Below are 24,239 nucleotides of genomic sequence, written 5' to 3'. Positions count from 1 at the left end.
GCAGGCACCGCCGGGGCGGGGCGGAACCGGGCGGCCGAGGTGAGCGGGACGGGAGCGGGACTGGAGCCGGGAGAGGAGCCGGGCGGCTGCGGAGCTGCGGTGGAGGGAGAGCGGGGGGTGGAGAGGAGCAGAGCGGGGAACGCTGGGGAGCGAGGTGCTGTACGCAGCGCTGCCGGCCCTCGCTCGGGTGGCTGCGGCCTGATGGGCCTCCAAGCGGCCTCTTCCTGCCGCCCGCGGGGCTGCTCCGGTCAGGGAGGGGAGGGGAGGGGAGGGGAGGGGAGGGTTGAGTGGCGCTCCGTGGTACTTCACGGAGCTCCTTTCCTTCGGCTGACAACTTCGTGCCTGTCCTTCCTGCACAGAGTGCCTCCCTCCAGCCGACGATGAAAACATGTTCAGAAAAGGCAAAAAGCGACACAGCAGCAGCAGCTCGCAAAGCAGCGAGATCAGTACGAAAAGCAAGGTAAGCCAGCTCTGCTGCGTGCTCCTATGGGGCAATATTCATCTGCCTTGAGCACGCAGCTCAGTGTTCGCTTGCACTGATGGTAGGCTGAGATCTCTGTGTAGTGCTCGGCTGTGCAGGACAGTGAACGCATGGAAAGGTCCTTGTGTTCTAAGGAGACTTGGTTTTAAATCATGTGTCCATGTCTCTGATCGGTTTGGGATGATCAGGTGCCGTTTCACTTCCCTTGCACTGCTGTTATTATTATGATGTTATTGCAGGCGTTGGTGACAAGCACGTAGTTGTCAATTTCTTCAAGTTAAGATGCAGTACCAGAAAAGACTGGACATAACCTTAAAGTTCATTTTCTCTTTATTTCCACCTTCTTTTGGCATCTCTGTGCACTGCTGACCTCTATCAGTGTGGTTTATAGCAAGGCACAGAGGTACTTCAGGGAAAGCATAGGGTTTTTGCTTTGTGGTTGGTTGGTTTTTTTTCCACCCCATCTTGCAGTGCAGCTTAAATAACTGACTTGAGTATCAGCTTATTTTAAGAAGTCAAGGCAGGGCAGCTAGAAGTGAACTGCCAATACATGCATGGTAACTTCCTGATGATGTTAATTTTCTTCTTAGTCTGTAGACTCCAGCCTTGGGGGGCTTTCCAGGTCCAGTACTGTGGCAAGTCTCGATACAGACTCCACAAAAAGCTCAGGTAAGTAATTGGAGTTTGAGTGGATAAGTATGGAGTCAACTTCATACGTGCTTACATAAAAATAGAAAATGAAAGATTAAAATGGCAGTTGTTCATAATTGAGTGGATCTGTTAGACTGCTGACCAGCATACACGTATCTCTTGGCTTCTCTGGTATGTGATGTTATTCCATCTAGTGTAAAACTATCGCTTTTAAAGGAAGCTGTCTGAGTCTAAGTTGACATCTGCACTGAGATCAGTGTAAGGAGGTGAGCCTTTACATGTCCCCGCTCACCAGATCACAGCACATCACCATTAAAACAAATGGTTCTTTGAGACATGTTTATAGAGAAGTAGAATTGGCTTCCTCATGGTTCCCAGTGGAACTAACTCATTAATTGGAATTAACGTTCTCAAGCTCTTCAGGGTGGCTTTGTTTTCTTTTGTTGCAGGACAGAGCAATAGTAATTCTGATACGTGTGCAGAATTCAGAGTTAAGTACGTTGGTGCCATTGAAAAACTGAAACATAATGAGAGCAAAAATCTCGAGGGGCCATTGGACTTGATAAATTACATAGATGTCGCCCAGGTAAGTGCGTTACAAAGGAATACCAACAATGTTAGAGCATCCTAAGCTTAGGTGCGTTTCTTTCGTGTTCTCTTGTGATCTGACACCTTTTGTTACGCATTTTAGACACACTGGAATAAAGCAGCTTAATTAAAATAAAATAAAACACACCAGTCATACAGACAAACACAGGAATAGCAGATTTCTCACAGTAAGATATTGTGATGCAGGGATTGTGATGTTGCTAAGCCCATGAAGTACTGATAGAAACGCTTTCTACTTTGTATCTTCATTGTTAATATTATCCTGTCTGCACTAAAGGCTTTTGTTTGTTTCCCTCCAAAGCAAGATGGAAAGTTACCTTTTGTTCCAGGTGAAGAGGAGTTTATAATGGGCGTTTCCAAATATGGCATCAAAGTTTCAACATCAGACCAGTATGTAAGTGATTCCCAATGAACCTTTTGATGAGTTCAAAAGCCTTTTTCTCTATTTCTCTGACAGGTGACTGTGTGACCAAGGTGTCACTTCTGGCTTTAAGCAAAAGAAAAAGCAAAAAGCTCCCATAGCAGCATCACTTTATAGAATCACAGAATGGTTTGGGTTGGAAAGGAACCTCATAATTCTACTTCACTGATGGAACCTATTTATTTGTTTGCATTATTTCCTATATGTTCTTTAGTGCACTTGAAATAGTTGTTTTGCTAAAAATAAAGAGCCGGTCTCTTCCCCGGGGCCCTCCAGTTGCCTTTGTATAGCTTTGTATTGCAGTCATGTGGTTTCCTTCTGGTTGCCCTCAGAGCCCCAGATACCGTAAATACTCAGCCTTACAAAGTCATGACCCATCAGCAACCCAGCGCTGCCTGTTTATAAGAGCCTCAAGTGTGAGAGTGGTGGATAGTATTGCTCAACAGCTGAATGCTCTGAAGAGAGCCAGAAAGTTTCCTTTGGGTCCCTTCAGAAAATGAAACACTTGTTTCTAAGCCGTGGGAAGAAGTGTAGTTCCTCAGACTGAGTTTCTTTGGGTTCTCTTTTGCTGTCCTGAACTCAGTAAGAACGTGGGTTACTGTAGGACTTCATACTTTGATAAAGGTTTGCACTGCTTTTAGATGCAACCACTGGAAATCAAAGACAGGAGCACTTATAGAAGGCATGCTTAGGCTTTGGACTTTGTGCGTATTTGCACGTTGCATACATGCTCTTATGTATGTTTGAATTATACTGATCTTATGGCAGTTTGAATGTGCAGAAAACTTACTTAAAAGCTGTTGCACTGCTCCAGAGTAACTTGTATTTGCCAAATGGTTTCAGGATGTGTTACACAGGCACGCTCTCTATTTAATTGTACGGATGGTCTGCTATGATGATGGTCTGGGAGCAGGAAAAAGTTTACTGGCTTTGAAGACAACAGATGCAACCTCTGAGGAATGCAGCCTCTGGGTTTATCAGTGCAGTAGTTTGGTAAGAGCTGATGTTTACGGTCTTTTATTTAGTTATCAGTGTTTTGATGGTAAAGGGAGATTCTCAAGTCCAAGGGCCTCGTGAGCCTTCCTGGCAGCAGATGGATTGTTCAATTAATTACAGAGAGTAAAAAAATCTGAGCTGACTGAGGAGAGGGGGAAGAACCCTTCAGACTGATCAGCTTGAGTCAAATCTGTTCATTCCCCAGCACTGCCAGTAAGTGTGTGTGCCTGAAAAAAGCGCTCTGCAAATCTAAGTATGCTATCATAACTGCTAAGGAGAATCCTCCAGTTGTATTTCCCATGACAAAACCTCTCAAGATCCAACAGAGCAGGGAGGGATTGAGTAACAACTCTGGTAATAAGGCATGCATTCATAATTATAGGCAATGGGAGGGATGTCCTCTTAAGAGAAGGAGAATTCTTTGTTCTTTGTGGCCACTGCAGGCCACGGAAATCAAATTAAATCTCACTTGTGCTACTCCATTTCGCATGTCTGCTGAATGAACGATACAGACCAGCCTGCTTTAACCGAGTTTTGATGATTTCAGAAGTTGCTCAGAAAGTAATAACGTGTGTGTTTTATGCAATGCAGGAACAAGCACAAGCTATTTGCAAAGTGTTATCCACAGCCTTCGATTCAGTTTTGATGTCGGAGAAGTCCTGATTTCCTGCAGCAGCACGTGACTGCAGTGCAGTACAAGAGGCCTTTGTGCGAGGAGGACTTGGTGCTCTGTGATCCCACAGGCTGCCTGCAGCCACTCACAAACTCCATCAAGACTTGCAGTGCAGAGCCGAGCCGTGCAATGCTGTGCGTGGTACTTCATCATTCCCCAGACGTGACTTGAAGAAACTGTTCCACCAGAGTTGTTAACGGAACAATACAGAATTTTCTATTTAACACGGATTTTTTTTCCCCTAAATCATGTTTTGTATATTGATGTCAATACTGTAGAAATGTAAAATAAAGCTGACACCTGCTTCTGTTTTTTTAAATGGATTTGTTAATATAAATCTCAGTTCTGCTTAACGTAGATGTCATATCAAAATATCCCGGACAGTGAAGTGGCTGTAAGTTCGTTCTTCATTCCTCTGATTTAATGGAAGACGTGCTGCCTGCACAGTTCTCATTTCACACACAGAACGACACTGTGGAAGCAACACAGAAGCAGCCAAAGTGATTTTAAAAGTAGTTTTTATTTTTCCAGACGTTTGACTGGTTAACAAGAGTAAAATTTATTAATCATGCTCTAATTATAAATCACTGCATCCAGGACATTGAAAATAAGAGTTGATTTTCGGTTATACAATATATACAGTTGCTCTGCAACTAAACAAAATAAAAACCACTGAATTGAATATTATACATCTCATAGCATTCTAAGCTGCATTTTTAAGTGTCCTTTGCTCCTTTTTAAACAGTTAACACAGCAACCTAATAGTCTATTAACAGGTTTTTCTTCAATCATTACTTTGATCGGATTTGAAAAGGTCTATGAAATATGCCAAGATTCTGGCCTTAAAATTCTAAATTTTATATTATAAATAGATATCTACAGGCTCTAGGATTTCTTCTTCCTCTGCCAGAGGAAAAGCAAACTTTGAAGTGTTGAAAATCTAGGGATCAATTTTGCTTAGCTGCTCTGAATTGGTCCTCGACACTTTAACAGTCTGCACTGTTAGTGCTATTGCAGTGTAGTCTAAAGGCTTCCCAAGTGAATAATGAACAGGACTGTGACCAATTTTCAAGTGTGTTCCTCTTCTAGCAGAGCCCAAGGAAAATTTGCATCATCGTTTAAACTTTATGAGTTGTACACTATAAGATTCTGTGTTAAAAATACTGTACAATAGGAGATCTGTGCAAAATAATATGCCCATTTACTCTCTAGACTCTATCAGGGATAGAAACATACAAAATAGTGTTGCAAACTGAAATTCAGTAAGTGAATAGAACTGTAGTGCTAAACTATTACTCTATCATTTTACTGGGAACTTTGAAAATACAGACTAATTTGCTTCAACTTGCAACAAAAATATCTTGAAACATTCCAGTTTGTTCCCCATTTAAACTGCAGCAACAGCGTCAAGAAAATGGAAGTTATGTGTCTCCTCGGCTGTACCCACACGTTTGAGAGGCTATTGACCAACTGTACCATTCAGGAAAAGCAATAGAAGGTGAGATCAGTGTTGCTCTCCCAGCACTTTGTGATATGAGATTCTTCTCCAGATAAGTACATGCAGCGGCTTATTTTCCATTCTGTTACATGTGAAATGGCTGAATTTCAACACCACTTATCAGAAATGTGAAGTTCTCCTGATAAACATAGAGAGAACATTCACAAAACGTGACCACAGCCAACGTGACCCAGACGTGGGCTTTTCTTTCCATATGCCACCAGTTGTTTCTGTAGCATAAAAGCAGCCACTGGTCCAATCCCAGAATATACCAACACCAAAACGACACCCAGTTTGTTTTGGTGCTTTACCATCAACCAACGGAATGATCAATAGCCTAACCTTTGTTCACAAATGAGTAAAACAAATGTAACAACAGTGTAGCTACCATATACGTGGGTATATTATATAAATACAGAGTGAGTTAGCAAACTATTGCTGTTTGCAAGGTAGTGGCACACAGATTTGTATCAAATAGAACGTAACGAACTGCACTCGTGAGGTGTCCGAGACCTTAAGAACCAAGGACAGTTCTCTAAGTCTTCCACCAAATACGTTCCGTGTGAGCACGTTAAGAAACTCAAAACAAACAAACAAACAAAAAGCCTAACCACTATAATGATACACGTGTAAGAAATGTTCTGCAATCCATCATCATGGTTAAGTACATTTCAGGAAGTGCAGTTTTCATTATCCTTGAGTTAATGCAGTAACTCAGTAATATTGCCACAGTTTAGTTAACCAGCAGTAGTCACATTAAATGACCAAAATGGATGTAACATACACAAAGAACATTCGAAAAACAGGTTCCACACGCGTGCAGCCTAGAAAAATAAAAAGTCTCAAGCTCACAAAATCAGACCTAGAAAGTTCAACGACTAACACAGATTTCAGATAACTTGAAGCAAATATCTACATCCATTCTGAAAGAAAGAAGTTTCTCCTGTGGTAAACTGAAATACTTTTTCACTTTTACCCGGCCAAAGACACCATCCCGGATGACAGCCACTATGGCAAAATGCTGAACGAGTTCACTTTAGAACTATGCAGCAGCTGGTATGTTTTGGTTCCAAATACTTCAAACAGTACTGAGAACTGGATACATTCACTGCCCTGTTACAGATGCACACAATTTCCTTGATTGGGGAAGCAACACTGAAGCGTGGTATTGTCAGGTTAAAAAGGGAGAATAAAATTACAGTGAGTGGTTTAAAAACAACATTCTTTATGTTGTGACGTTCACATACATGGATTTTGATTGTTAAAGCTTTTCAGTTCACCTTAAAAAAATACAGGAAGAGTTTTTTTTGTGTGTTTTTTATGTTTGTTTTTTTTTAAGTGTAAACTGATCATGAGAAGTTTTCACATAGAAAAAAGTTCTAAAAGTCCCAAAATCAGAACAATGGTAATAAAAAAGTAAGCTACAGTACCTAGGACTTGGGCAGTGTTCTGGCAAGGTGTCTGCAGATAGGTAGATGAAATGAAATAGAGCAAAACTTATCTCTGTGACCGCTGGTAATGAGAAATGTCTCCACTTATCAGTAGCAATTTAGTCAACAATAAAGTGCACAAATGATACAGGGAAAGCTCCTTTCCGACTTGGATCTCCATCAATATGACCAATCTGCAAGAGGTCAGACATTTTTCAAGTTAATCTCAAAAAGGAATCACAGTATCATCAAAACGAGCACAAGTCACTTTCTTGACTAAAGTATGACGAGTCTCTTCCTCCATCTTTTTTTCTACTTTTGCCAAAGACAAAGAAACATCGTAAGAAAACTCAGACCAACGGGATGCATTTGTTATTCAGCTATTCATATATTTCTTTTAAAGTATGCTGGCAGGACATACAAAATACTCACCCACCACTCCTGATCTTCTTCGCCATCAACTACAATGATATCTCCTTCTGAAAAAGTCAGCTCATCTGGGTTATCAGCTACACAGTTGTAAATTGCTTTCACTCTTTTGGGTTTAGTTTTTGACTGAAATGTAAAAATAAGTAAATGTAAATAAAAAGCATGGAGGAATCAAAGCAGACTTAGAATTGATCTAAAGAATGCAGCAGAAACGGTACTGTTATTTTTCATAGGTTAGAGTTCAGCTACATCTTTTACTCTGGGTGCTCATGGTTCAGTCTGAAATTGGCAGCATCCAAAGCCTTTCAGAACCTCTAGGTCATCAATGTGGGCCAACTTTCCCTTTATAATCTTCCATTCTGGCTCACCCAAGCCAGCCTTCAGAGCTATAAATCACTGCAGCAAGCAGGACTTTACTCCAAAGATGTGATGGTCAATCAAGCACTACACCATGAGTGCAACAACATAATCAGAAAGAGGCCTGAGTCACCTACCAATATGCCCCTTTTTAATTTACTAAACTCTTCTAATCTATAAACTTTCCAAGATATCTTCAGGCTCTTTGTAGTGCTGAAGGCTGCAAGACACTGCAGTGGTTTTCCAATAGGCAAGTTCACACTACTGTTTGTTAGAGTTTCAATACTTCAGTATTGCAATGGGATTCCCATCCTAGTCACGTTTTGTTTGAAACCATGTTGAAATTGTTTTGCCTTAGCATCACAGTATCCACCTCCCTAATCTCAGGCCTCTCTCTGTGCAACTTGGCTTGTTCTAATCCTGCGCAATCTACAGCTGCTGAATTTGCTTTCAGTTCCTGTTGCAGATGAACACTAATGCTATGTTCATAGTGATCTCCATGCAAGGAGTGGGGAGGTGCAGGATCAGGAGGCACAGCATAAGCTTTCTACCATGAATCTACCCTTTCCTCCAGTTTCTCCTGCCTCAGTCACCAAAAGTCTTTTCTTTCTACCTTAAAATGCCACAGCCATTCAGGTCAACAGAGAGCTGTTAATGCAGTGCATGTTAGGGACAGAGGCTCCAGATGGGGCAAGGAAAAGCAAGTCTCACCACCATCCTGGAGTGCCCCAGAAACTTGTCCCAGTCTCTGCTTGGGTCAGCCATGGAACAGGAAGCTTGGGAGAAAAGACGTCATCCACAAGCATCCACTCGCTTTATGGTACAAACCATGTCCTGGCCAGATGAGACACATCCTTAGGCTCTCTTTGTGGGCATACCCCAGGGAGATGCAGCCCTGCATTGCATCACAGTGATTTTGCTCCACCTCAGCCAAGTTACAGTTTGAACCACAACCAACTTTGTCAAGGGGGAAGAGCTTCACATCAGTACAACAGTGACATAATTACTAACTTCATAGGGTTGCATTTCCAAGCATTTCTTATTCTTTAAATGTCAAAGGAATTAAAATAAACCCCCATTACCAGGAAACTAGGATCTTTCAGGAAAATATTCCAAATGCCTACAACGTTATCAAGAATTTCAAGTATACATTGACAAAAATGCTGCATCGGGAACTTTCTAAATGAAAAAAAGGCTATTGGGCAAATGCATCATATAGGAGACAAGCCACTGGCTGCATACATATGTATAACCAGACCTTTTTTCCTTTACTCAAGGAGTACTTCTGCAATCATTTCCTAAATCTCAGCTGGCTTCTGTATTCTCTGGCAGACATAGCAAAAAATACTGGAGTATAAGGCTAAAGGGAGCAATTTAGTCAAGTGCTTTAGCTAGACTGATCTAGCTAAAGCTCCTTAGCTGAGGGGGCCTTTGACTAAATCTCAGCTAAGATGCTTTAGCTAGATTGATTTAGCTAAAGCACCTTAACTAGCATACACCCTGAGCCAGGTTTCCCTTACTTCTTTGTCCTAGGACAGAAGAGAAATATGCAGCTGAGTTTTTCAGTCACAAAAAATTCAGCCTACTGATGCCCTGGAGTTACTTGGAGTCAGACATGTTCCTCATTACATGCAACTAATATTATCCATTGAGCAGAGACAGACTGTTTCTAAAAACCAACCAGGACAGCCCTTTCACACAGAAGTAAAACAGTTTGTCCTGTGAAACAGAAAAGGAGAGAACAAGATACAGAACTACTATGACCTTAATCTATACAGAAAGCCAGGTAGGGAGCTGTTTCAGAATTATCAGCTGGGCTGAACGGATGCATCCAGTGCTCACACCTGAATCCCAAAACACACCAAAGAAATTGGGATCAGGGTTCAACTGCTTTACAGAAATGGCAATTCCCTCAGTGCATATAAGCAAAAGGGATAGCTATTCCACTTCTCACTAACCAGACCATTAAATTGTGGTCTAAACCATGAAAGTTATTTTGATGCAAGGCAGACGGTAACTTGGTTAACCAAGAGTGGGAGAGGCAAGAAAACAGAAGATTTTACAATACCAACTAATGCAAGATGAACTCCAGATGTCTCTGCGGCTTTTTTCATATTATCTGATGACAAAAGCTCATAGGAGTTTTAGGAGCACCAAACAAATGCGCAAGACTATGCACATGAACACAATGAAGTCTGTCCTGGAGAGTTACTATTTCAATGGACATGGATAAGGAAAAATGAATGGAGTGACAGAGAACCGAAGAAAGGAAGATATTTTATTATATCCTCTTAATAACACAGTTCTGGAGACAGAAACAGCGCATCTCCCACCTCTCAGGCTATTATTTACCCATTAATTATGTTGCTATACAGAATCTGAAGTATAAAACAGCCCAGGCCTTGTCACAAAGAGCACCTCAAGAGCATGGGATCTCTATCCCGCCATTTGTCTATATTCAGCATGACAAAGAGTTGTAACGATAACCAATTCATCCAATTTCTCTCCTTTTGAGCTTGGCTCTGACCAATCTAGTCTGAAGTCATTTGATGTACTCAGATAATCCATTATATTTATTTCCATTATAAAAGAAAGCAAAAAACCGCCCTTATCACTTTACTGAAGTTTAAGAATCAAGTTATAAATGACTTACAAATGACCTACTGTAAACTTGTCAAGCTCATCTACCTTCAGTAACCCATAAATTCTACACATGGTGTGGGTTACATTCAGACACAACCAAAGAATCCAAGCTCTGTCTTTGGTTTGCCCTTGTTTTCTGTTGGTCTTTTTAATTAAAGACCACTTGCAATCACTTAGGAAATGCAAGAGAAGCAAGGTTTTCATGAGTATCTACCAGAAGTCACACACTGAACAGAGGATTTGTATTATTGATGGCTCACACACTTTCTTTCTAGCAGGACAGATTACTAATCACAGGAGTGTGTTTGATAGTGTGTGGAAAATTTAACAAAGTCCAAATCCAGACTGTCTACTTACTATTTGGGATTTCCTTGGCATTGGTGCTGGTGGCTGGATCTGTGCCAATGTATTTGCTGTAGAACCAGTCTGTGTTACTGGAATGTCACATACAGAAGAAGATTCTCCTGCTGATAAGGTAAGTAAAACAATCACATTTTAATATCACAGATATGTTACAAAAGAAAAAAAGCCTATGACACAGATGAGACCAGAACCAGTTTTCTCATTTCTCCACACATTCATTACAAACTGCAGGCTTCTAGAATTTTCCTTGCCTAATTAAGGCCATCTTCATCAAGATCTGCCCTTCACAGGAGACTTCTAACAAAGATGGCAGATAATTATTAGCAAGTACTTGCTGTGTTGATATCACAGTAACAACCAATAAACAGAAAACAGAGAGAGGAAAAGGATATTGGGTGGGAGAAATTCCACTAATATCACCACAGAATCCATGAAAACCTTCAATATTTTATTGCAATGCTTTAAAACAGTAGCTCAATTATTGCTCAATTCATGGAGAAAAGCTTTAAGCATGGAGGCCTACACAGTCAAGAAAATAAACAAGAATGCTGGTACTGACTGTGTAAATGCACAAAGTAAATGAAATAACTGTCCCCATTACACTGTAAATAATAACAGCTAAATGCAGCAAAATAAATCGCTAAACCATAGTTACCAGTTTGTTGTAGAGCTCCAAGTCCTCTAGTCTGCCCCTTGTTACTTAAGCCAGATGACTTCTCAGACCTGTTCAAAAAAGTAAGAAATCCTTCCATTTAAGGAACAAACAGGAACACCAACCACAAGAATCCAAGCGATTTTTCATATTATAAAGTTCTTGTGATATCATCAGTATATTTTAGTGACTGGTATTTTTATTTTAAAATATTACTTTTCTTCCTTATTTTTGAGTAAGCCGATGATTAGTTGCACTTCAGCTACAAATGTAAGGTAGAAGAATAATTTTAGGTTCAATTTCTGCAGTTTGTATAGAGCAGATTTTCTTAAGTTCTGGAGTTCATACCATTGCTTTTTAATATATATAATTATATATTGTCTGTACATTACAGCAAACTTCAAGCTGCTTCGCCCTTTTACTTATGTTACGTTACTTGTATGTCATATACAACCAGAGGGGTAGAAATGAAGGTCAAAGGTTGTTTATCTCTCATCAGAAAGCATCACCCCTACATATTATCTCACATAGATGTATATATACACATGCTGCTATATCTTGTAACTATCTAGGTTTGTACAGGCTACATTCTGCCAAATTTTCAGTGGCAGAGAATCAAAAAATTCCTATAAAATTTGTTAACATACTCCACTATGCTTCCTCTTGGAAAGCTTTCCCTAGTGTCTAAATTATTCTTGCTAAAATTTAAACCACAATATTATTTTTAGAGCCCCCCTGAAATGTAAAAAGGAATGACATCATCCAATGCTTTGTATGTATTTGAAGACTTGTATCTGTGCTACAACCTCTCTTAAAAGATGAGAGACTCTCATTTCTTCCAAACTTTGATCATAATAGGCTGTATTTTCTAGATGTCTCTTTATCTTACTGATCTCCCCTGGCTTCAGCTTCAGTACTTGGAGTATTTATTTTACTTTAACACCTAATGCTGAATTGAGTACTCCAGATGAGGGTCACTGACGTTAAGACAATTGGAAGGATTAATTCCTAAGTCTTCTGACTAACTTTTATTTATGACTCATTATGTCTTTGCAGATTCTTCCTCTAACGGATTTTTGTTTAACCATATTTTGCTGTTCTCCACAGTCTGTTTCTGTAGCTGACCACTCCTCGGTACCAAATGTTGCTGACTAAGTAACATCCTCCCTCTCCCTAGACTACTACCATTTTTCAAGGCTCCTCCAAAAGTAATCCCATTCACCAGGACATGGGTCCCTTCTAACTTTGTTTCCTGCAAATCTAAATATTTTCTACTCCAGGTCTCTCTACTTCCACCATGAAAGAAAATACTGAGTGGAACTGAACAAAGGACTAGCATGTGAACAACAAATGACATCATCAGACATAATATCCTCTTACCTCTTCTTCGCTATAAGAAAACTAGAAATTGATTATTCTTTGTGGCTTCTTACTTCCAACAAGGGTAAGCATTCTGTAGATATTATGCAAGTCACCTGATATTAAATCACTAGTCTACCCTGTTTTTACTGTGAGAATTCTTGTAAGGTAACTCCCTTAGTATCTGTCTTCTATTCATTCACATACTTTAGAACACATCACTGGCAAAGGTAGGTGTACCTTTTAGAAGACTTTCATGTTACGTGCCACATAACTGAAAAGTTAATAATAATCATGAAATATATGCATTAAATACTAAAATGGCATCAATTACCCAGGAATAGGCTTTCTTTGAGAAACTCTACTAGGAGGTTGTGGGGGCAGTGGTGGCGGGGTTGGCTTAGTTTGTGGAGGAGCTGGTTGCTGTTTAGATTGCTGGTTCAAAGCTTCCATAATGCTGGCTGTCTTTGCCACTGGAGGTGGTGGTGCAGGAGAAAGCACATCTATAGAAAGAAGTTAGACAGTGAAAAGGAATTAGACTTCTATTTACCATTTTGTCTCTTGGATTCTCATCCATAGGTTTTCCTGTTACAGGATTTATCCCTAACACAGAAAAATACTTTACTACTTGTAATCAACAATTTAAACATACAGCAATCCTTCCATTGGAAGAAAGACCTCTCTGCAATGTGGCTTACCTTTAGTTTCACCTACTCAAGACCAGAGAGCTCACAAGTACTTCCATTCAACAAAGCATTAAAGTATAAACAGAAAGTTCTTGTTTCTTAACAAAGTCATTCTGATCTAATATTTTCAAGAATATGATTATATTTAACTGAATTCTGTTCGCTCAGTCAAGACCTTTGGTTTTTGTTTTATGGAAAAATAGCTGAGTGAACATCTGAGACATTCTGTTCAGAGGAACTTCTTTTAAAAACCTGTTATAACAACATTTGGTCAAAGAAACTTCACATTAGGTTTAGTAAGCAATTAAAATTTCTACTGAATTCTTGAAACCACCACAACAGCAGTTGGCGATGCACCAAAACATCTCTTTGCATTCCTACGTTCTGCAAGAATTGAGCACAGTGGTGGAGAGGTGGAAGTCTGGAGCCCAAGGCTTACATGAAACACATCTTTACAAGTCACCAACGAGAAATGCATCATTAAAGCTACGCATACAAGTGGAAAGCTCTTTAGCTCTTAGTAAGGTACTGTTGACCTTGCAATACACCATACGGTCCTCACTGGAACGTCAGAGAAGACAGCTCATACGAAGTCACTGGATGGGAACGATAGGCCAAAGCTACAGTCACCAAAAGAGGAAGCATGAGTTGTGAAAAATGGAAAAATAAGCCAACTATGATTAGATACAGCAGAAGGGAAAACAGGGGAAAGTGGAAACATACTTGTAGATGTTACACGCAATGGCGGCACAGGGGGATGAATAGCTGGTGGATCAGATGAAGATCTCTGCCTGCTTATACTTTCCACTCCTAAAGAATTTGTCTTCCACATTGTATTAGATGAAGAAATTGTCTGAATACCACTGCCAAGAACTGAAGGCTGAACTAAAAAGAGAGGAAAATACTGTATTATTATTTTTGCTCACCCTAAGCACAAAGCGTTAGTGTTGACACCTGTGCTTTTCAAAGTAGTGCAGCTATACACTGTGTTCACCAAATTAGAACTGCTGCCATCCTGCAGGAACACCAGAGCAGAAATCAGAATCTGCTCTAAAGAAATACATACAAGTTTCTGGCTGAAGTCTTACTAACTCTTTACCCTAAAATTTGTTCCTGGGTATTTCTTTAAAGTATATAAACACCTGAAAAGCAGAAATATCTTAACAAGAAGAGAGAAGACATGTCTCTCTACCTTCTTCATTCCGTGGCTGATAGCTGTAATCATCTCAGGTATGCCAAACAAAAAGGACCTCATTCTTAATATTAGCCGATTTTGCTGACTCATTGTGAAACATCAGTTTTGATTTGGAATTGACATAAAACTGAATTTGACCCGAACAAGAAGCTACAATAGCTATGCATGAAACTAGAATTGGTTACACAGTTCTGCTTTTTCAGAGCCTCCTAAATGATTCCACAGCAAAGAGCTGCCTCCCCATTTGTAAAATGCACACTAATGGTTTTCATCATAAGGCCAATATTTTGCATTTTTCATGCCATTTTTTCCCTTTGCAGAGCATGAACATCATGTTAAGAAAAAACAAAATAGAGTAAGGCATGAATAAATATCAGGTTGCAAGGAAAAGCATAAAAGGCTCAGAAGACTTGAAGAACAGCTTAAAGCTAAGAGGATAAAGGAGTGATAACAATACATCATAAGCATAACAACAGTATCAGCTACTGACATGAAGCTAAGACTGGCGATACTATCATTGCTTTTAACCAAGAATATAAAATAATAGGCTAATGCACTGCTAGAGTAAAGAACATGAGTTAATAGTCTCTCTGAGCCAGGCAGCATGCTTTCTTGGCATGAGTTGCACTGTACTGGTGCCAACAAGTCTGGGGCTGGGAATGCAATTAAAATGACCCTATTTCAAGTGTCATTTAATCAAGGGCAAATACTGGGTAAAACCGTATGCTTTGCCATGGGTAAAATAATATCAAAGGGTAAAAGAGTCTTTTTAACTATCCAATTATATTAACTAATTTAGGGATAGTATCTAACAGTTAAACGGACAGTGCAAACTCCCTCACAGCCAAAAGACGACACTGGGGAGATTTTCCTGTTTGCTGGGAGACGTGTTCCTTTTCCTTTTCATCAAGTAAAAAACAACCTGATATTAAGCTTAGACTTCATGCAAAAATATCAGGTGAAAGGAATTCCACCTTGGACAAGAAACAAAGTTGTATGCAAAGCTAAACTTCTTCTAGTTTCACACTGCTCTCTCAAAGTAGCACAGAACCACGCTGTTCTATTGTTCTCAGTCTTTTTTCTCACAAAACAATCCATTTTAATCCTCCTTTTATGATGCAGCCATTCCTGTGGAACAACTGAGTTTCCATATTACACAAACGTTCAATTTGCAATCTCAGCCCTGTATTCTAACCTCTGTGCAGTGCTTTCCAACGCAGATGTCACTCAGAAGCCTAGAACATTCTGCACTCCTAATGTTGTCTTATGGAATTTGAATCTATTAGAAAATATAGTTTTTACAGTCATTTTCTGAAGTTTAACTTTACATAAGTTTAGCACCCATGAGAGACTGTGGATTAATAAACAGCACTGACAAACTGTCAATTGCACCAAAACAGTGACATACAACTGAGTGTGTACTGTAAAGACAACCTACACAAACTTAACTACTCTTCTCCAATATCCAAACAGATTATACATGAACAAGAATGAGGCTTAGGTGTCAGCTTTAATGGCAGATTTTCCATCCTTTCTGAACTGAAATGAAGCCAGTATATTTCATGTATATTGTTCTGCTGATCACTTGCATTTTCAGGCAACTAACAGTTCTATAATTTATCCATCTTTCCATATTATGAATCTATACTTTGTTCCATTTTATTTTATCAGCCTTGAAGCATTTATTTATTAAGAGAAGATTCTGTAACGTTAAAAACTCTCATGTTTGGCATACGTTCTCCTTTTCCCATGTATTCAAACAATTTCCTATAGCAGTCAAGTACTATGAAAATTGCACCTATAAATTTTCACTCTGCTAAAGATGGATTCTAAGCAAAATGTACTTGCCAAACTAGTTTGACTGTAGCCCTTCTTTTAATTAAAGGTTTGATTTTATTGAAGTTACTTGGTGTCATTTTCTCACATACTACTGTGTACTTTCTTGCACTTATACAGAAAATCAAACTCAGAATTAGTTGTGCAGACTCACTTCAAATATGCAAGGTGAAGATATCAATGAACTGTTCCAATACTTACCTGTGCAAAGTAACTGTAAAAGAAAACTTGAAAATGAAAGAAAGAAATAGTCACGAACCCAGTCATCTAACATATTTTCCAGTGTTAGTACCTTTGCCAATATTCCTTGGAGGTAGAGGAGGTGCACTGCTTGTAACAGGTACTGTAGGCTGAACGGGAGGTGGACTGCCACTGAGTATTGCTCCGTACGTTTCATTCTGCAATATACTTGGCATAAATCCCCTTTGCTTGTCCTTAGCAATGTTTGCTGCATCTCTTGCCAATGATGCTACATTAGGCTGAAGTTGATTTGATCCAAGTTGATAGAAGCTGACGGGCCTGTCCTCTCTTCGATTAGGACTGGGTTGCTTTAATACAACAACAGAAGTGCTCACTGATGCTGCATTATTTGTACTCATTAATAGAAAGTTACTAATATCAAGATAGTAAAAATTGCTTCTAAAATGCATTTTGTTGCTTCTTAATACATGATCTGGAATGTACACTCCTTCCTTCTGCATGTTAATTAAAAAAAATAATGTGAATTGCATTTCAAGAAGTTATTCTTTCATTTCCTCTTGTAGCATACTCCTATATGATCATACTGCATTCTGTGTATACACAGAAAAACAGAGAAAGTCAGGGATTGGAAGGGACCTTGAAAGATCTATAAGAACTAAATTGCTATAGACAGTAATGAATACAGGTATTCGGAATGGATCAAATTTTCCTGCATAAGAATATCATGTAATATTTCTCAAAAACATAGAAACAACCGAAGAATCGGATCCCCATATGAAGTTCAGCGGTGTTAGATCCCAAACCAATGACACTCATCTCAAGGACAGAACTGCATCTGAGTATTCTACCTGTAGCTCAAGCTGCGACACATCAGTTACCCAGACTTCTCATGAACTCTTTATAGCTCACTAATAACACAGCACCAAGCTACAGAAATTAACTGGCAGTGGGGATGGAATATCGCTCAACCTATGTACATTATCAAATGAGCTCCAATTAGCTGTCCTTGAGATCTGCAGCGAGTCATCTGTTTGCCATGCACACAACATTAATTTTCCTGTTTCAACAGCAAGCATGATAATGATTGTTATCAAATCATTAAAACAGCTCGAGTTAAAAATTCATATGCTATTGCAGGAGTGGGTCGCAACATTCCACAGTTCAGAGAGCATAATTAAATATGACTTTAGAAACAGTGTCAGATAAACACTTAACTGCACTGCATAAAATTAAAATAACTATTTAGAGTAAATGCATTTGAGCAGAATAGACTTTCATTGACAATATCATGTATAGGCAATCAAGTTTTCTATGAACTCAGTGACTGGCCAGAGAAAAAGCACAGGCACAGAAGGGAATCGGCAACAATAAAGGAAGTGAAGAAAAAAATTGATTGAAATTTATAAAAGCAATTTAGAGGGCTCAGTGTCCCAGAGAGGACACTCAGTTGTAAAGTACTTTGGTTTTACTGCAGGAAAAAAAAATCACAACAGAAAGTTTTGAGCAGCTTTATCAAAAATGTCACTATTATTTCTATTACCATCTGAGTGGTGACATAAGATAAAGGAATACCCAAATGTTTGGATATACCACAAGGTCTGGATTTAACAGCCCCCAGATTACAGATGCTTGCATAGACACCAAAATTCTCAAGAAAAATCTTAAGGGAGGGCATGTGGTGGTTTCTCTTCTTTGTTAACTCTGACTTCTTTGCTATGTCAGCTGTCAGAGGTGATAGGTCTCTAGCACTAAGGAGACGATATGGAAGAAGAACCCTATGCTGACATGATCTTGTCAAAGTTTTGTTTGAGAAAACCTGCTGATGTCAAAATTCATTTCCAAAATATTAAAGCATTGCAGAAGTCTGATGGCCTATTTTTAAACACAGCCTATGAAAAGGGAAAAAAAAAAAAAAAAGAAGAATGAATCTGTGACTGTGAGGTTTTAAGACTTCTGAAATAAAAAAACTCAACAAACAAGATCTGGTTTTATGCAATTAATTGTTGAAGTACTGGCCATTCACATCCTGCCTTAGACGAGGGACTCTGCAGGAGTTATACCAGAATACTGAAACTTGTAGGATGAAAATAAGCTGAATTTCATTACCCATAGGATAAAGGATTCTTTTCTTAGCTACTTCCAACAGAAAAACAGTTGTGCTAACATCTAGAGAACAGCAAATATTGCTCATCTCTATTGTATTTGCTCCTGTGTATTTCTTGCACCTTACAAACAAAGCAGGAAAAGCACATGCAATAAGAACTCTGTGCACACACACAGAACATCTGCTCAATACTTCTACATAATACTTCAAATAGAGTACATTTCACAAGGCTGTATTTTGAAGCCTATGCACCATTCCAAATTATTTGGCAAGCCATTTCTCAAAGTTGCTCTGGTATCAAAATTTGCACTGTCTGTATGTTTAGGTGCTTAAATACTTTTAAGTTGATCCTGAAACTGGAAAATGCTTTGTTGCTGTTGTTGTTTTTCTTTTTTAATGGAATCAAGTTCCTATGGCGTTGTAATACTTTGTAATATGAATACTTGTAATGTGACTATCCTTGGAGATTTTCAAAAGCCATCTGGTTATAATTCTGGGCAATAGCCTCTAGGTGACCCCACTTAGGCAGCAGGGTTGGACCAGAGTATCTCTAGAGGCCCCTTCCAGCCTCAGCCATTCTGCACAATTCTGTGACCCAGTAGCACCACCCCCATACATGAAACTTTAAGTATGAAAACGGAGAAAAAAGGCATTTTCACAGGAAGATTCAGAATTCAGACACTGTCTTGCTATTGCTGAAAAAGCTTAATTTAATGCACAAGTTTAGTGCCACTAAAGACAAAATTCTAGCCAACAGTGGAGGTGCTTCACAAAAGTGAGGAGGGACTGTAAGGTCTATCTCTTTGTAATGGCACTTTTCTTAGCATGTTACTTCTGCTTCAAGATCAGAAGACCTACATATTTCTTACCTATTAAAAAAATAACAACTATATTGGATGTATATCCACTCCATTAAGAAGAAAAAATGACCAATGACCCAACTGCAATTAGCCAGATTTGTTTTTTTAAAAGCATTTTACATTAAACAGAAGATAAATAGTAATTTAAAAAAATTAACATTTGAGCTACTGCATTTCAGTACAGAATGTCATTCTGCAGTATCTCCACTCCCACAGTATGAAGTCCTATGGAGATCATTAAGAACAACTTACACAGATACACGAACAGAAAATTAATAGTGTACTGATGCAAACCTGTAACTTTTCATCCACATCATCATCGCTTTCATCAAGGTCTTCATGGAGTAATCGCCATTCATATTCTACGTGAACATGAGAATTGAATCTTCCAGACAGTGCTTGAGTTAGCTGAGGAATAAAACATGACTGTTGACACTTACGGCATGTGTAGAACTTACTTATAAAACACCATAACTGAAAATACATAAAAAATTGAAGGAAATCTGGCTTCCAAATACAAATATCACTTTTGTTTTAAAAAACAAAATTCACTAATTTGGAAAGTCACCACAATGGGCTAAGTTCAAACAATGAAGCTGTGACCAAGCACAGCACAAAGAGATCAAGAACAACCAGTCTTTGCATCTCAGGCCCTCTTTCCAATTTTCGACAAGAAACACCACAACCAACTTGTTTCAACTTAGAAACTGCAAGTCAAAGACATTAACTGCAGTGGCAGATGGTTTGAAACAGTCTCACTTATCATGGCACCTTGACCCTATTGACCAGTTTTCCATGCTTAACAGATGTAGTGATGGTAGCAAAATTCATTTCTATGGCCTTAACCCTTACAAGGTATTTTACTGGTTCAATTTCAACAGGTTGTCTGACAACATGTTTGTGGATGGGACGCCAATATCTCAATCATCTTCTGGCCCCAATAAGTAAAACATTTCCAAAGAATCTAAGAAAAAAAATAATTTTCTTCTTAAAAGTATATGAATTTATTGTTTTTCCTAAGCAGAAAACTACTCTGGATAATTTTTGTTGAATATTCAATTGTAAGCAGTTAAATATCCAGATATAATTCTGCTTATAAATCAACAAACAAGAGGAAAAATGCCACACTTACCAATTCTTCACAGTGAGTATGTTTTAAGCGCTTAGCAATATCAAGTGGTGTCTCTCCTGATTCATTAGCTGCGTTATATCAAGAAAAGAAAGACGACACGAGTCATTATTACTGTCCATTGCTAAAGACATGATATACTTGCAAGCAAACAGTGAAGCACTATACCAACACAATCTAGAATTCATCTCTTTCCTTTGTATGTAGGTCTAAGTAATAGCAGCCCAGTGAACACAATAAGCAGTAGCAAGTCTATGTGTCACATATATGGCATGATGGCCATGAAAGGGCAAGATGTTGGTTGAAAGTCTCTGCTTACAGAGATTTGTTTAAAAACAAGTGTAATGCATAAGTCAATTTAAACTTGAAATATAAAATGAATATTGATTTTTTTCAAACAATAATTACCATTCTCAGAACTGTTAAAACAACTGAGGAGAAAAATCATGTATTCCACCCTCACATTTTTCTTATTTGCAGCAGTGACAAATACGAAGTTGAGGTACACATTACCCTTTTACCTATTTCAATGGAGGCTTTCCCTCTCAGCAGCAATTTGAGGCACTCAACGTTGTCAGTCAGACAGCAGTAGTGCAGGGCTGTACTACCTTTACATGTCTGCTTGTCTAGATTGCCACTATTGGAGTATGAGAAAGAAACGAAAGCTGATTAAAATCATTTTCCTACACTGTATCAATAAGTCTTTACCATTACAGGATTTTTAAATAATAAAGTTACATCTGCAAATATCAAAATTCATTTAGAGTACTACTTGACAGAAAATCAGCATCAGTAACATTATAATATTTTCAACATACTTACCTGTTCTGCACTAAAAAGTCAACTATATGGAGGGACGTTCTATCAACTGATCTAACAGCGAGGTGAAGTGCTGTTTCATCTTGCTCCTAGGAATAACATAAGCGTGCAGAACAGCATTACAAATCTTATCTCCACTGGAAAACAGAATCCTTTTTAATTTATAAGAGCATACTGCACTTTTTAATAACATTTTTCTCTAATAAAAATTGCCACACTTACATGACCATTGGCCAGTGGAATTTTTTCTGTGAGATCCACACCGTCAGCATACACCTGAACTAATCCAAGAATGTCTCTTGATTTGACAGCTTCACAAAGAGCATGCAGTTTAGCTGCATTGTCAGCATGCTTTTTTCTTGCATATTTTCTCTCAATATACTTGGCAGTAATATAATCTTTTCTTGCATTCCTGAAATTGAATATAGTTTTACTGTCATATTTCTTTACTTCGAACTTCCATAGATTCATGCAAGTCATTTGAAATAACATCTGAGAAAGCCTGTACTTCTCATTCTTCTTCTTAAAATATTCATCTAAGACACGGCATCTCATACTTCCAGGAAGAAATGGAACTACAGAAGATTAATTAAATAGCCAATATCAAAACAGACTGGAAGCTTTCCCCTCTGAATCAAAGCTTCATAAACCTGTTTTGTTAGCAACAGTATTCCAGTTTGATGTTTTCCTTGAATCTATGTTCTCTGCAGTGACTATGATCTGTAAAGCAACTGTTCACCACAGCTACAGCAGACAGGGAGAATGTAGCAGAGTTTTCAGTTTCACTGAGGTGAAAACTACCACTTAGGGTATCTGAATCAGAATATGAATTACAATTACCACTTTTGCTGTTAGTATAGAACTAAAAAAATGACAATTTTTCTTCCCATCACAGTAAGATGAGACCTGGCATGACTCTCATAAGTGTAACTCCTTATCAGCCTTTGGGATGCACATAATATTGCTCAGAAGGCATTAAACAATGCCCAAATTTATCATCTACAATATTACAATACTGAGCAAAAGGAAAAAAAAAATATATTGATGAACAACAGCTTGAATCAATGGACAGCTTTTGATCCTCAAGAATAGAATTGTGTTCCTTCTTTATTTTAAAAAGTGCCTCTTTCCAGGTATGTTTTTTAAAGTATTCTATGCTAGTGATCTAGCATTCAGTGAGAGCAATTCTAATTACTACTATTTACTTTTTAAAATTATTGATAGAAGTAGTCAAAATTATTTTAACTGTAGAGTTTTACTCTGGCTATGTCAGAATGGTGGAAGTCTGGATAACATAAAATCAGCGTTATCCAAAGTTGGCTCTTCTGGGTTTGTTTCTGCATTGTTCACCAGCTCTCCTATACAGCCAAGTTGGCAGCTGTCCTTGCTGTGTCTCTGCCATCACAGTTCAGTGTTTTCGAGGAATTCAATTAAATGTTCTCTCTTTATTCCATACAGTTATGGACTGAAGTCATACGCAGAGTCTCTACAAAACAGATGTTCAGTACCTGTCAGGTAAAATGCTCACTTTATTCTCATTTCTATTTTGTGTTTAAAAAGCACAAAGTAGTTTTGGTTTAAATTCAGATCTTTGTGTACTTGCGTGTCTTTAAAATTCCTTAATGGGTAATCTTCAATTGTTCCTGTTCCCCAATTCACGACTTAGAGAGCTGGCAATAGAATTCTATTATGGAAGTTACAAGAGCATAAAATTCAATAAAACAGGTAAGTAAAACACCAAGAAAAAAAAAAGCTTACTCCACTATTATAAATTTAAGATATCACACATCTTCCATGGCTTGTTGGCACAAACCATAATGAGACACGTCATTACAAACTCAAATAACATGCCTGCCTTTTTTCCAGTAAGTAGCCCTTTACTTACATATCACTGCTTGGATTAGGTTTGACCGTCTCATCAGCTGGCAGACAGCATTCCATAATTTCATTAAAACCAGCATTCCCAATATTCTTTGCAAGCTGGTAAAAAACAAAAACAAACATCCACAATTCACATAAGATATACGTTCAGTCACTGGTCATGCACATACTAAGGGGAGGACAAGGGAGAATGGGAGCCAGGACTTTTAGTTTCTCAGTTCTATTTCTGCTACTATATCAGTGATCAAGAACCAATTATGGTAACTTATTGGACAGCTGTTTTCAACTGGGATTTAACAGAGAAACAAACTGAAAGAGCAGCTGACAGTGGTGACCTCTCTGTGTACCAAAGCCAAATATATATATTTTTTCCTTTGATGATTAATTATTCAGCATCTTTACAATTTTAATGAGCTAAGTATTTGCAGACTCTTTCAATATTTAATCTCAGAGACATATATATATTTATATGTCAAACAGCTGTTTGAAGAGCAACCAAGAGTAAAAAGACTTGGAAATAAAAATATCAAGCCTTTATTAATTCGAATTCTAACATCAGGCAAAGTTTACAGAATGACAACATATTCCATGAGGTTCCTCTAATCTTGGGAACTAAGCCTTCTTAGGGCTACCAGAGATGATTTTCAAGATTGGAACAATATAGTAAGAGACAAAAACATACTTGGGTTAGAAGTATTTTTAGTACTACCTAAGTCAATAAAAGCAATTTAATTACCAAAAGTTCAGAGGTTCCAAGCACATCTAATGTAAGTGATTGCATTCTGGAATAGTGAACACCAAGTTCTCTATGGATTCCTGAGCATTCAATGCAAGTTAGAATTCCCAAATTTGTTGAAAGCCAGGTAGGATCTGAAACAAAAAGTACACACAGAATTAAAATCATTTATGGGGAAGTCTTCATTCTAGAAAATACAAAATACAGTAATGACATTCTGGAACAAATAA

The 24,239-nt window shown here is 38.4% G+C and overlaps 2 protein-coding genes across 12 annotated transcripts in view; one reads left to right on the top strand and one right to left on the bottom strand.

Moving 5' to 3' along the window:
* Nucleotides 1–2: 2 nt before the first annotated feature.
* Nucleotides 3–4,150, top strand: ITGB1BP1 (integrin subunit beta 1 binding protein 1). 8 transcript variants are annotated; one of them, XR_014944922.1, is made up of 7 exons: nucleotides 3–39; nucleotides 360–460; nucleotides 1,072–1,150; nucleotides 1,582–1,718; nucleotides 2,071–2,135; nucleotides 3,006–3,155; nucleotides 3,750–4,150. XR_014944922.1 is itself a non-coding variant. In XM_015859405.2 (7 exons), the coding sequence occupies exons 2-7, from the start codon at nucleotides 389–391 to the stop codon at nucleotides 3,819–3,821; spliced, it is 603 nt and encodes a 200-aa protein (XP_015714891.1). In that variant the 5' UTR covers nucleotides 3–39; nucleotides 360–388; the 3' UTR covers nucleotides 3,822–4,150. The 8 variants fall into 8 exon arrangements, 4 of the variants coding, with proteins under 4 accessions (XP_015714891.1, XP_015714892.1, XP_015714893.1 ...); XR_014944920.1 differs by having other exon boundaries at nucleotides 2,047–2,135; XM_015859405.2 differs by having other exon boundaries at nucleotides 2,043–2,135.
* Nucleotides 4,151–4,332: 182 nt separating this feature from the next.
* ASAP2 (ArfGAP with SH3 domain, ankyrin repeat and PH domain 2) overlaps nucleotides 4,333–24,239 on the bottom strand; it is a 77,644-nt gene continuing 57,737 nt past the window's right edge. For 3 of the 4 annotated variants that reach the window (XM_085543945.1, XM_015859396.3, XM_085543946.1), the window contains 14 exons: nucleotides 24,010–24,143; nucleotides 23,278–23,372; nucleotides 21,615–21,804; nucleotides 21,396–21,481; nucleotides 21,095–21,210; nucleotides 20,577–20,644; nucleotides 19,739–19,852; nucleotides 16,572–16,827; nucleotides 13,972–14,133; nucleotides 12,897–13,065; nucleotides 11,207–11,274; nucleotides 10,546–10,655; nucleotides 7,192–7,314; nucleotides 4,333–6,953 (listed from right to left, as the gene is read on the bottom strand). In XM_085543945.1, coding sequence (XP_085400071.1) covers nucleotides 6,879–6,953; nucleotides 7,192–7,314; nucleotides 10,546–10,655; nucleotides 11,207–11,274; nucleotides 12,897–13,065; nucleotides 13,972–14,133; nucleotides 16,572–16,827; nucleotides 19,739–19,852; nucleotides 20,577–20,644; nucleotides 21,095–21,210; nucleotides 21,396–21,481; nucleotides 21,615–21,804; nucleotides 23,278–23,372; nucleotides 24,010–24,143 — 1,766 coding nt within the window. In that variant the 3' untranslated portion in view covers nucleotides 4,333–6,878. The remainder of the gene's footprint in view (nucleotides 6,954–7,191; nucleotides 7,315–10,545; nucleotides 10,656–11,206; nucleotides 11,275–12,896; nucleotides 13,066–13,971; nucleotides 14,134–16,571; nucleotides 16,828–19,738; nucleotides 19,853–20,576; nucleotides 20,645–21,094; nucleotides 21,211–21,395; nucleotides 21,482–21,614; nucleotides 21,805–23,277; nucleotides 23,373–24,009; nucleotides 24,144–24,239) is intronic. The other variant, XM_015859399.3, reaches the window with a different exon arrangement.

The sequence above is a fragment of the Coturnix japonica genome, chromosome 3 (assembly GCF_054131305.1).
Source record: "Coturnix japonica strain WE chromosome 3, WE-NBRP24, whole genome shotgun sequence".
Classification (NCBI taxonomy): Eukaryota; Metazoa; Chordata; class Aves; order Galliformes; family Phasianidae; genus Coturnix; species Coturnix japonica.
The sequence above is the reverse complement of the archived record's forward strand: the minus strand, read 5'-3'. Positions and strand labels throughout refer to the sequence as shown.